Source organism: Onychomys torridus, chromosome 21 (assembly GCF_903995425.1).
Source record: "Onychomys torridus chromosome 21, mOncTor1.1, whole genome shotgun sequence".
NCBI lineage: Eukaryota > Metazoa > Chordata > Mammalia > Rodentia > Cricetidae > Onychomys > Onychomys torridus.
The window spans coordinates 28,815,560-28,828,699 of NC_050463.1; the positions used below are offsets into that span (position 1 = coordinate 28,815,560).

General features: G+C 45.2%; 1 protein-coding gene across 6 annotated transcripts in view; it reads right to left on the reverse strand.

The window, feature by feature from the left end:
- Window positions 1-12,798, reverse strand: part of Ttc27 (tetratricopeptide repeat domain 27) — a 166,145-nt gene extending 153,347 nt beyond the window's left edge. For 3 of the 6 annotated variants that reach the window (XM_036171387.1, XM_036171382.1, XM_036171385.1), the window contains exons 1-4: window positions 12,521-12,798; window positions 11,737-11,914; window positions 7,870-7,999; window positions 1,747-1,887 (exon numbers count right to left, since the gene is read on the reverse strand). In XM_036171387.1, coding sequence (XP_036027280.1) covers window positions 1,747-1,887; window positions 7,870-7,999; window positions 11,737-11,914; window positions 12,521-12,764 — 693 coding nt within the window. In that variant the 5' untranslated portion in view covers window positions 12,765-12,798. The remainder of the gene's footprint in view (window positions 1-1,746; window positions 1,888-7,869; window positions 8,000-11,736; window positions 11,915-12,520) is intronic. The other 3 variants (XM_036171384.1, XM_036171386.1, XM_036171383.1) reach the window with 2 other exon arrangements.
- Window positions 12,799-13,140: the final 342 nt, after the last annotated feature.

The window sequence follows — 13,140 nt, forward strand, 5'->3', positions numbered from 1 at the left end:
GGATGGAGCATCATTTAAGAGGTTTTCTGCTCTTGCAGCGCACTCAAGCTTGGTTCCCAGTACCCATATCAGGTGGCTCACACCCACTGAAACCCCAGTTCCAAAGGGACTCAAGACCTCTGGTCTCCTCTGGCTTGTGCACTCACCTACATGACCCACACAGACACACATACACCTAATTAAAAACAAATCTATAAAAAGAGGGAGTATGGTAAATATTTATCATGCCACTAAGGGATGGGGAGAAGGCTGGAGATATGGCTCTAAGATTAAGAGAACTGGCTGCTCTTCTAGGGGACCTGGCTTTGATTCTCAGCACCTATATAGTGGCTAAGACCCATGTGTGATTCCAGTTCCAGGGAGATCCGACACCCTCTTCTGGCCTCTGCAGGTACCAAGCATGCATGTGATGCACACTCACACAGAAAGCATGTAAAATCCTGAGTGGATGTGTGTTGTCTGACATGGCCGTCAGAGACTCCAGTGCCTTAGACCTACGGAAAAGGCAAAACCTTCCCCTAGTCTGTGTGAGGAAGTTGATACCACGTGCAGAAAATGTCTATGGTAACTTTCTCCCACACCCCCCACCCATATCCATGCTTACAGCCTGAAGACTGCTTCCCCTACAGAGACCACTCCTACAGATATTAGCTGAACGCTCTCCTTGTTCAGCTGGGTGCACTAATCACCCCGCCCCCCTGTTCAGCTGGGTGCACTAACCCCGCCCCCCTGCTCAGCCTCACATAACAAATACGCTGAGCTTCTAGAGTGCTGCAGCTTCTCATGGTGCAGACATGAAGGCAGACAAAATAATACCCACACACATAAAAATAAATCTTTTTTTTTTGGTTTGGGTTTTTAAGACAGGGTTTCTCTGTGTAGCCTTTGCTGCCTGGAACTCACCCTGTAGACCAGACTGGCCTTGAACTCAGAGATCCACCTGCCTCTGCCTCTGCCTCCTGCGTGCTGAGATTAAAGGTGTACACCACCATGCCCAGCCACAAATAAAGCTTTATTGGAACACAACTCAGCTCATCTGTTGACAGACTGTCGCTGCTCTCCCACACAGAGGAGCTAAGCAGTCGCCATGCAGACTACACACTCCACGCTGACAACCTCCACCTGAACCCGAGACCTCTGCACTTCATTGTGTCATTCCTAGGGCCTATGACCTCCTGCAGGGTCAAGTCCCCTCCTCACTGGTGTACACGACCTGCAGAAACCACACAACAGATAGTCCTATACATTCCACACAAATGAACCAGAAGCCAATAATTCAGATCCCTTCCATTCTCACTGCTATTGACTATCATCAGCTCAAATGTGTAGCAAACATGAACGGCACTTCTAAAGCTTTACTTAAGATTCAAAGAATGAACACTTACGTGCGCGCACACACACACTCACACACAACACACACACGCGCACACACACATACATACACACACTCACACACATACACAGTCACACACACACATACATACATACACACATACACACTCACACACATACACACACATATATATACACACACACACATACACACACACACATGCACACACGCACGCACACTCCTACACTCTCTCCTACTAAAGAGGCTCAATACAATCTCATCTTATACAAGATTAATCCCACAAGGAAAAAAAATATTTTTCCTTGTTTTCATGAGACTTTTAAAATTAAGTTTCTCAAAGAAGACACAGAAAATGGACCTGGTGAAATGCTCAGAGCCTTCCCTTGCCTTACCTGGAGAGCTGTTAGTTTATGTCTGATGTTCACTAGGACAATGCGTGCTATTAACAGTAGTATGGGTTCTGAGGTCAGGCTGTAGATGGATTCACCATCTAGAATGAGTAGGCCCAGAATAATAGCATCCAGTCCTTTGACCTGAAAAAGGTGTGTGAGGTTACACAATTTAACAATAGTCACTGTTATATGTCTTAAGAACACACAGATATTTCAATTAATTCAGCTTAGAAAGGAGAACATTCATTAATTACACAGCAAGAGACACCAGAAGTGACTACAGCCTTGCAAATGTCACTAGAGACCTCCAAACCCATCCTGCCCTGTCAGACAGCCACATGAGATGTTCTAAAATCAGAGGACCAGAAATCCAATCAAAATGTTTAAAGACAGTTTTTAATTGACTCGGTACATGGAGTGCATCAATAATTCCAAATACCCAAGAGGCTGAGGCAAGAGGATCACTTGAGTGTAGTAGAATATTATTTTAAGATGTGTTGTATTTGTTTATGCTGTGGAACATCTGTTTAATGATGCAAAGATGTGTTGCATCTTTCATGTTGCATTTGTTTAACTCTGTGAAGCTGTGTTACTGTGCCTGTCTAAACACCTGATGATCTAATAAAGAGCTGAATGGCCAATAGCGAAGCAGGAGAAAGGACAGGCGGGGCTGGCAGGCAGAGAGAATAGATAGAGGAGAAATCTGGAAGGAAAAGAAGAAAGAGCAAGAGAACAAGGAGAAGAGGACGCTGGTGGCTGGCCGGCCACGAAGTAAGAGTGAAAGTAAGATTACAGAAGTGAGAAAAGGAAAAAGCCCAGAGGCAAAAGACAGATGAGAAAAGGTGGCAAGAAACAAGCCAGGCTAAAGGCTGGGCATTTATAATTAAGAATAAGTCTCCATGTGTGATTTATTTGGGATCTGGGTGGCAGACCCCTCAAAGAGCAAAAACAAACAACATTTTGGCATTCCAACATGGGGCCATAGAAAGCTAAACACTTGAGTCCAGAAGTCTAAACAAGTATATATCCAAACACAGTCCAAGAATGGAGTCATGTGAGGAGAACTCCAAGAGAACTGGAGCCTTGCAACCTCAGCTTCTTTAAAACACGGAATTGTCCTTGGAATGTGTTTTCCTGACTCTCCCAGTATAGTGGATAGGAGTGAAATTTGCCTCAGACTATTAATTACAACTGGCCATTGCTGTCTCCATGGAAAATCGGGTTTACCACATGCGGCTTGCCCACCATGTGCACCTTGTCCTTGTAACTGTATGCGTTCCTCACGTGACCCTTCTTAACCCTCCAAGTTCAAAGTGTCGCTCTGAATCAAGCTGACTGCTGCATGACACTTTAGCCCATCTCAGTTATCAGCCCCAGTCTTCCAGGTCCCACTGCCTCTAGAGCCATCAACAGGGTATATGCATGTAGTTAGGTCCAGGGCCTCTTCTATACTTGTCAAAGGAGGAAAAAAAAAAATCATGGTTAGATCTTAAGGTCAAAGATGGCAAACCTAAGCAACACAGTAAGACTCCATGTCAACAAAGAACGGAAGGAAAGGGGAGCGTGAGAAAACGCTAGCAATGAATGAGCATGCACTTCACATTTCCTATAAAATACCACTTCAGTAAGAAGTAATCCATGCCAGGTGTAGTGGCGCACGCCTTTAATCCCAGCACTCGGGGGCAAAAGCAGGCAGAGCTCTGAGTTTGAGGCTAGCCTGGTCTACATAGTAAGTTCCAGGACAGCCAGGGTTGTAGCTCTCACTATACATAGTAAGAGGCTGTCTCAAAACCAGAAATAACCCTACATAAAGAGTATATGACATACATATAAGAATGTATTATACACTTACATTTCACTCAGGATTCACTCCATGACAAAGGTTATTATGTAGCACATCCCCAATCGCTAATTCCCATCAGTGAAAATGAACAACCAGGTCTTTCACCTCAAACGGAGAGCAGACAACAGACTACAGTGCATAGAAGGATTCCCCACAGAGGAAGGCTTGAGGCTGGGGAGAGAACTCAGTTGGTAAAGTGCTTTCTCCACAAGTACAAGGACCTGAGTTCAGATCCCAGCACCCACCTTAAAAAAAAAAAAAAAGGAAGCCCCAGTGCAGTGGAAAGTCTCTGTAATCCCTGTGCTGAGGACACAGAGCCAGAAGAAGCCAATCAGCTTCCTGCTCAGTCATTTTAGTCAAGTCAATAAGCTCCAGTGAAAATGAGCTCTCAGTGAACCTCTGCCTCAAAAAATAGAAGAAAGGGGCAGGTAAAAGCACCTGTTCCTGCAGAAGACCTGGGCTTGGTTCCCAGCATCCCTATCATGTCTCACAGCCATCTAAGAAACTCAACCTAGCCAGGTGTTGGTGGCGCACGCCTTTATTCCCTGCACTCGGGAGGCAGAGACAGGTGGATCTCTGTGAGTTCAAGGCCAGCCTGGGCTACCAAGTGAGTTCCAGGAAAGGTGTAAAGCTACACAGATAAACCCTGTCTCGGAAAAAAAAAAAAAAAGAAAGAAAGAAACGCAACCTCTTCTGACCTCCTCAGACAGCATGCATATAGTACACATCCATACATGCAGGTAAAATACTCAAACACATAAAATAAAACAAACAAATTTAAAACAACTGAAAATAAAAAATTATAAGGTAGAAAATAACAGAGGAAGATATTCAAAGTCGACCTCTGGCCTTGATACAGACATGCACACGCACACACGAGGATGCACACACAACGTAAGTAAAAATATAATGTTTAGAAGTGAGGAAACAGATCCATAAACGTCAAGACAGTTATAATGGTGCATGAAGGTAGCCCCAGCTCTCTAGGAAACTGATGAAGAAAGATGGCTTGAGCCCAGTAGTTCAGAATCAACATCAGCCTGAGCAACATAGCAAACTCCATGCCAAAAATAAAATAAAATAAAAATGCTAAAGAACAACTCAAAAAGTAACTGCCTAACCTGTGCTCCTCAGTTCAGACAGCACTCAGGCTAACCTGTCCTCACATCAGACAGAACTCAGGCAGCTAACCTGTCCTCCTCAGTTCAGACAGCACTCAGGCAGCTAACCTGTCCTCCTCACATCAGACAGAACTCAGGCAGCTAACCTGTCCTCCTCAGTTCAGACAGCACTCAGGCAGCTAACCTGTCCTCCTCAGTTCAGACAGCACTCAAGTGGCTAACCTGTGCTCCTCACATCAGACTGGAACTCATGGCTTTCCAGTGCACATTTCCTAAGGTCAAGTCACGTGGTGAAGTACAGGAAAATGAAAGACATGCCTCTATGAGGAAGAATCATCCCCTCACTTTGAGATGAGAACTATGTTCTGTCCTATCTCTGTCTCCTACCCTGGATACAAAAGCAAACAGTTTAACCTAAGTTTGACATCAATGTCCTGACAGCAATCCCCGGGGCCATTCCAAGCTACTCTTCAGTGCCCAACTTTCTGGAAACGCCTAACAAATAACATGCAGTGACTGACTGAACAGCTAATTTAGAGGTCCATTCTCTTCCTCAACTTACCCTAGGTGACCACGTGGGAAGTGCGTCCACAGCCCTCAGCCCTGTGCACCACACAGACTCCACAACAGGGTTCTAACTGTGCTTCAAGAGCAGTGGGTAATGGCCATTTTTAAAAGGATTACTTATATTTTCAATAAAAATAGACAAAGCAAAGGGAAAAAAACAAACCACAGCAATTCCCCGGCAAGAGAGCAGAAGATACAGAAGATACACATTCATCAACACAGCACAGGAAATGCAACATCTGGAAGTCTGAGCCAAGCTTATAAAGCCAGATGACACAGGGGCAGCCTTCCCCGTGAGCAGCGGCCTTCCAGTACAAGGAACAGCCTTCCAGTGTGAGGTGTGGCCTTCCAGAGTGAAGATGGCCTTCCAGAGTGAAGATGGCCTTCCAGTACAAGGAACAGCCTTCCAGTGTGAGGTGTGGCCTTCCAGAGTGAAGATGGCCTTCCAGTACAAGGGACAGCCTTCCAGTGTGAGGTGTGGCCTTCCAGAGTGAAGGATGGCCTTCCAGAGTGAAGGATGGCCTTCCAGAGTGAAGGATGGCCTTCCAGAGTGAAGGATGGCCTTCCAGAGTGAAGGATGGCCTTCCAGTGTGAAGATGGCCTTCCAGAGTGAAGGATGGCCTTCCAGAGTGAAGGATGGCCTTCCAGTGTGAAGATGGCCTTCCAGAATGAAGGATGGCCTTCCAGAGTGAAGGATGGCCTTCCAGCACAAGGGACAGCCTTCCAGTGTGAAGATGGCCTTCCCGTGTGAGGGACAACCTTCCCATGTGAGGGGCAACCTTCCCGTGTGAGGGCGACCTGCTGGTCAGACATGGACTCTCCTGCCGCTCCTCTGAGGAGGGTCAGCACCAATGAGTGGCTGGAAAACAGCTCTACAAATGCCAAGATCACAGAGGAAAGCAGGGAGAATCATATGTAACTATATGTACAAAGCATATTTGTAAATATTTAAACATAAATCAACACAGGCAAATGACAGCAAGAAAAACACTGCTTTGTTGACTCCCCATGGGAGTCCTACTCTCCTAAGAGTGGATGGGAAATGGGGGGTAGGGTGGGAGGTGAAGGGAGGTGGGGGAGTGGAAGGAGGGGAGTGAGGGGGGCTGTGGTTGGTATGTAAAGTAATAAAAAAAGAAAATTACTAAAAAGAAAAAAAGATTAAAAAGAAAAGAAAAATACTGAAGCACGGGCCCCCAGGACACAGTTTCCATCCAGCTGGGGAGGCCACTTAGCAGGTAAAGCCAGAGGACCCAAGTTTGGATCCCAGAATCCACGGAAAGGCGGGTGCAGTAGCAAGCATCTGTATTCCAGCATTCCTACAGCGAGAGGGGAAGTGGAGACAGGAGAACTCTGGCAGTCCAAAGGCCAGCTAGCCTGGAGCACACAGCACAAATCACAGAAGATGCTGTCTCACACAAGGTGAAGGCAAGGACCAACACCCAAGGTTGTCTTCTGATCTCCACATGCACACAGGCACCATCAATCACATACACAAACACACACACATATACAAAGTTCTTCTTAAAAAAATAACAAGGCCAGGTGTAGTGACAACACCTTCCATTCCAGCACTTGGGAGGGACAGACAGAACAATCTCTGTAAGTTCAAGGCCAGCCTGGACTACATAGTGAGTTCCAAACCAGTCATGGCTACATAGTGAGAGCCTGTCTCAATTTCAATAATAATTATAATAATAATAATAATAAGGAGAAGAAGAAGGAGAAGAAGAAGAAGAAGAAGAAGAAGAAGAAGAAGAAGAAGACGAAGAATTTCAAACATATCACCAAATAAGAGAAGTCAAAAAAATAATCCATACACTGCTTAATTTACTTATGGACCCAAACCAGGCAATACCAAATAGTATGTTTCCTAAGGGGAAACACAGTTACCGTGAATAAAAGCATGGAATGATCCACAAGAAACTGTTGAGATCAGGAATGTGGGAGTCAGAGATGCTATCAGGATGCACACAGGGTCTTCCAGTCCAGTGTGCCCAGGCTTGTCCAGATCAGAGCACAAAAAGACAGTATCACAATGGAAGTTTAACTCAGTGATGGAGTATTTGCCTAACATGCTGAGCCATGGGTTTGACTCCCGGTACAATCAAAATAGAAAAGAGGATCCAACTGATCGTAAAACTCAACAGGCAAAAAGAGGAAGCTGCAAACCCACAAGAAAAGAGCTGAAAGGACCTCACCAGCCCCAGGCCCATGTAACCACTGAATCAAGACGGGGCTCAAGACCTAGAGAAAATGATCAGAAGCTCCGCTCTATGACAGTGATCACATCTTCTCTCTCAGCTAGGTGCTGAGTGCAAAGCAGACATAGTCTTTGTGTGTGTGTGCATGCAAATGTGCTTGCATGTAATGTACATGTGTTATGACATGTGTATATGTGTAAGTCCAACGCAAATGCCACAGCATGTGTGGAGGTCAGAAGATCAATGAAGCCAGCATTCTTAGCAGTTTGTGCAAACCAGAGTCATCTCTTCCCTACCTAATGTTAACTCCAATTTACAAGCACTTGTTTGAAAAGAACTACATTTAGGACAAAAAGAAACTATACATAACATGTCCAAGAAGCATACATACCTCACTAAACTGCTCAAGCAGAGCAGGTGGTAAGAAATCCTGAGGGTGCAAGTCCACAAGAGGCCCAGTCCAGTTGCTCTGGACAAACAGCTGCAAGCTGCTCACACCAAGGAGGAAAACCAGCCGCTGTCTAGAGACAAGAATGGTGAAGGTCTTAGTTAGGGTTTCTAGTGCTGGGATTTAAAAAACAAAAAACAAAAAATTGCACGATCAAAAGCAAGTTGGGGAGGAAAGGGTTTATTCCAGCTTACAATCCTCGGGTCACACTCCACAGTGAGATAAATCAAGACAGGAACTGAAGGAGGAACTAAAGCAGAGGCCATGGAAGAATGCTGCTTGCTTGCTTGCTTGCTCTCCACGGTTTTCCTCGGCCTGCTTTCTAATACCATTTAGAACTATCCACCCGGGACGGCCATGGTAAGCTGGACCCTCCTATATCAATCAAGAAAATGCCCTACAGACTGGCTTAGACCAATCTTACAGAGGCGTTTTCTCAATTAAAATTCCCTATTCCCAGTTATAGCTAGATCTGTGTCAAACTGACAGAACCCAACCAGCACAGAAAATAAACAAATATCAACCACCATCACCATATGCTTGCATGCATATTATTTAATTTCAGTTTAATTTTAAAAAAATTGACGGGGCGATAGTGCTGTGCACCTTTAATCCCAGCCCTCAGGAGGCAGAGGCAAAAAACAAAAATCAAACCAGAAAAAAAAAAAAAAAAGAAACCATCAAGTAATAGTTGAAACTATCCTAATATAGTATAATTTATATCTGTAATGTCCAATAAATCCATTAGCCACATGTGGCTTTTAAATTGAATTTAATCTAGAGCTGTAGAGATGGCTCAGCCTGGCTGCCCTTTCAGAGAACCCAGGTTCTATTCCCAGCACCCACAGGGCTTATAGCAACTGTCTGTAACTCATTTCCAGGTGATCTGCTGCCCTCTTCTGACCTCCACATGCACTGCCTGCACATGGAGCACACTGATACAGGCAAAATACACCCATACATATTAAATAAAGAGATAAATCTTTTTTAAAATGTTAACATAAATGTAGTCGAATTTAACTTAAATCTAAAATGTAGTCTCCAGTCACAATTTCCATAGTTCAAGTACTCAACAGCCAAGTATGAAAAGTGGCTACTATACTTACTACAAGAGACACAGAATCTCCCCATCATCAAAACATTCTCTTGGAGAGTGTACCCTGAAAGAGATCAAACCAAGTGCCTCTTCTCAAACTACAATTCTGGTGCACCTATGAATACTGCATTTGTGTGCACGCAGCCTCTTTTCAAACTACAATTCTGGTGCACCTATGAATGCTGCATTTGTGTGCACGCAGCCTCTTTTCAAACTACAATTCTGGTGCACCTATGAATGCTGCATTTGTGTGCACGCAGCCTCTTTTCAAACTACAATTCTGGTGCACCTATGAATGCTGCATTTGTGTGAGCGCATGTGGTGCTGTGGAAAGGAAAAGGAAGGATGTGAGTGGGCACCAGGAGGCTAACTTTACTACAGTAGAAACACATCAGGAGAGATGTGAGTGGGCACCAGGAGGCTAACTTTACTACAGTAGAAACACATCAGGAGAGATGTGAATGGGCACCAGGAGGCTAACTTTACTACAGTAGAAACACATCAGGAGAGATGTGAATGGACACCAGGAGGCTAACTTTACTACAGTAGAAACACATCAGGAGAGATGTGAATGGGCACCAGGAGGCTAACTTTACTACAGTAGAAACACATCAGGAGAGATGTGAATGGGCACCAGGAGGCTAACTTTACTACAGTAGAAACACATCAGGAGAGATGTGAATGGGCACCAGGAGGCTAACTTTACTACAGTAGAAACACATCAGGAGAGATGTGAATGGGCACCAGGAGGCTAACTTTACTACAGTAGAAACACATCAGGAGAGATGTGAATGGGCACCAGGAGGCTAACTTTACTACAGTAGAAACACATCAGGAGAGATGTGAATGGACACCACAAGGCTAACTTTACTACAGTAGAAACACATCAGGAGAGATGTGAATGGACACCACAAGGCTAACTTTACTACAGTAGAAACACATCAGGAGAGATGTGAATGGACACCACAAGGCTAACTTTACTACAGTAGAAACACATCAGCCAGCAAAAAAGAAGCAGAAACAAAGCCAGGCCTTGTGCTGAAGCCTGCAGTCCCAGCTCCTCAGGAGGCTAAGGCAAGAGGATCACACATTCAAAGCCACCCTGGACAGCTAGCTTAGTAAGACCTTGCCTCAAAATGAAAAGTAGAAAAAGGGTTAGGGATACAGCTTAATGGTAGAATGTGAGACGTCCCTGGCAAAAGAGGGGGAAAAAATGAGCTGGGTGTGGTTGTGTATCCCTGTAATCCCCAAATTTGGGGAGCTAAGGCAAAAGGATTATGTATTTGAGGCCAGCCTGGAGTTTATTCCAAGCCCCTGGCCAAATGTGTAATATACGATACGATCACAAACAACAACAAAATCAAGAATGACACTATTGGAAATTAGAAAAAAAATGAAACAGAATTATATTAGCTTGAAAAATAAATAGTACTGCTCATCAGTGAACTATTTATGAATCTGTGTTAGGTCTTATTTATCTTTACAACCTAACGAGTTAGTTGGCTTATTCTTTGGATGACTGTCTGAAACTGTTCTGTAAACATCAGGGTAGAATGATATTATAGGCATTTGGAGATGGTTAACAATTCTAGACAGACATCATGGGTGGATGAGAAGAAGTAAGCTAACAACATATGACAGTAAAACAGAAGCCTCTAGAAGGCTCAGATTTAACAGCATGCAGGCATCCTAACTGAAGAAAGGTAAACTGAGGGTTCCATGATAAACACATGGAGTTCTCTGATCGCTTCAGTGATAACGATCTGAGACACAGCAAATGGAAATGCAAGCATCTTTCAGTAACCCAGAAATAGCAGGATTCAAGGTACATTTACACATTAAAAAAAATGAGCTGCCCCCTTTGAAGCACTCGCCTTTCATCCCAGCCCTTGAAAGGCAGAGCAGGTGGATCTCTGTGAGTCTGAGGCCAGCCTGGTCTACACAGTGAGTTCCAGGACAAGGCTACATAGTGAGACTCTGCCCCAAAACAAAACAAAATGAGAAATAACAGGAAGCCAAAGGACACAAGCTGAGCACTAGCCCTTACCAGACCTAAGCTCTGGGAAGATTAGCAGTGACTACCAAGCATGTCATTCTCACATACAAAACTAACTCATTTGATCCCACACCACTTCCATTTCTCATTCTGGAAGACCTGGACCAGAGACCTCACAGAGATTACTTGACACATCGTGAGTTCAGGTTTATCAACAACTGCTAAACAGCAGGGCCCTTATGGTGTCAAGCTGCCATAAAAGTCTCCAAAATTTAAGGCCGGGCGGTGGTGGCGCACGCCTTTAATCCCAGCACTCGGGAGGCAGAGCCAGGAGGATCTCTGTGAGTTCGAGGCCAGCCTGGGCTACCAAGTGAGTTCCAGGAAAGGCACAAAGCTACACAGAGAAACCCTGTCCCAAAAAAAAAAAAAAAAAAAAAAAAAAAGTCTCCAAAATGTATTTATTCATTTGATGTATGTGAGTGGTTTGCCTGGGTGTATATATGCACACTACATATGTGCCTGGTACCCATGGGTGTCAGAAGAGGATGTTGGATCCCCTAGAATTGGAGTTGCACAGTTGTGAGCCACCATGCGGGTGCTGGGAATTGGACCCGAGTCCTCTGAAATAGCAGTAAGTGCTCTTAATCACTGAACCACCTCTCCAGCCCCCTCCCTGCACAAGTGTGTTTCTCTGTGGAAATTTCAAATAAAATTCTACCTTTCAATTTCCTCCAAATCCGTAGAGCAATCCAGGAAATTTACTATCTGCTTCTCCAGGTAGCTGTCAATCTTTTCTTCAGCCATCATTGTTGAATTGAAAATATTTCGTGTCACTGAATGTAAGAACATGGCCTCATAGCTCCCTTCCAACAGCAAGTCTAAGAAAACTCCAATATCTGTAATATATATAAATAAAAAAAAATCAGGCTAGCAAGCCAACAGAATTTAAGTGTAAATGACAATCCATTACGTAGATATTTTAATATACAAAACGGTATAAACAGAATGTTGGCTATACAGGAATCCCTAAGTCTTGAGCAAATCCTCACTCTACCAACATCACCCCTCCTAGGATACCTACAATGACTATGAGCAGCGAAGTGGAGGTCACATAGAAATAATAATAATAATAATAATAATAATAATAATAATAATAATAATATAATAATAACAGTAGTAGTAGTAGTAGTAATAGGTGTAGTACCCTCCTTCTGGAAATTCACAAAGATTCGAACCGACACAGCAAGTTTCCTTTGCTGAGGTCCAACCTTCAATATTCCCCCAGGAGGCCAATCCAAACACACAGGTTCTCGTGATTCCCTCACATTCCCCAGCTCATACCTGCCTCAATACTTTCACATCCCCGATTTTTTTCCCCTGACGAACTCTCTTTTACATGTCAGTCCTAAATGCAGACAATCTGCTCAAGTCTGTCTCTGGGAACTTCCCCAGACCACCAGATCTCATCGACCAAAACTCCCCCTGCTGACCCTCCTCCGCACCTGGGCTGGCATCCCTGTCCTCACCGCTCTCCCACCTGAGCCACAGAGCCGCTCCTGCTCGCTCCACAGCCGCTCCGCCTCGGTGGAGAAGCCCCTCAGCAGCGCCCGCTCCGGAGTCCACGTCACCCCCGGCATCACTGGACCTCCCACGGGGAGGAGGAGGAGGCGAAAGGAGGAGGGACCAAAGTCGCTGGCTTCTAGTGCCAGGGGAACCGGCCAGACACCCACAGGACCAGCGCACCATGTGAGCATTCGGCTACACGGGGGCGGCCATGACAGCAGCGCAGAGCATACTGGGAAAACATCCCACGCTCCTAGGCGACCAATCGGAGACTCGGGTGTGAGCATGCGCAGAGGATGTGATCGGCTGGCATTGTCAGGACTGTGGGCATGGATGGAGATGGGTCGGCCTCGGTCCTGGTGACTTGGGGGTGTCTCTAGGGGAGACAGAGGTTGGAAGCAGGTTCTGCGTGCAAACGCTCGACTGTCTGAGGCAAAACCAAGTCCTTGGAGGTGAACACGCAGAACCCTTTCTCCAAGCAGATAGGCGTAGGCCCGAGAGGTTATGGACCCCGTAAGTGGAGCCCGTGACCCCAGGCTCGAGCTGCCTCAGCCTAGGT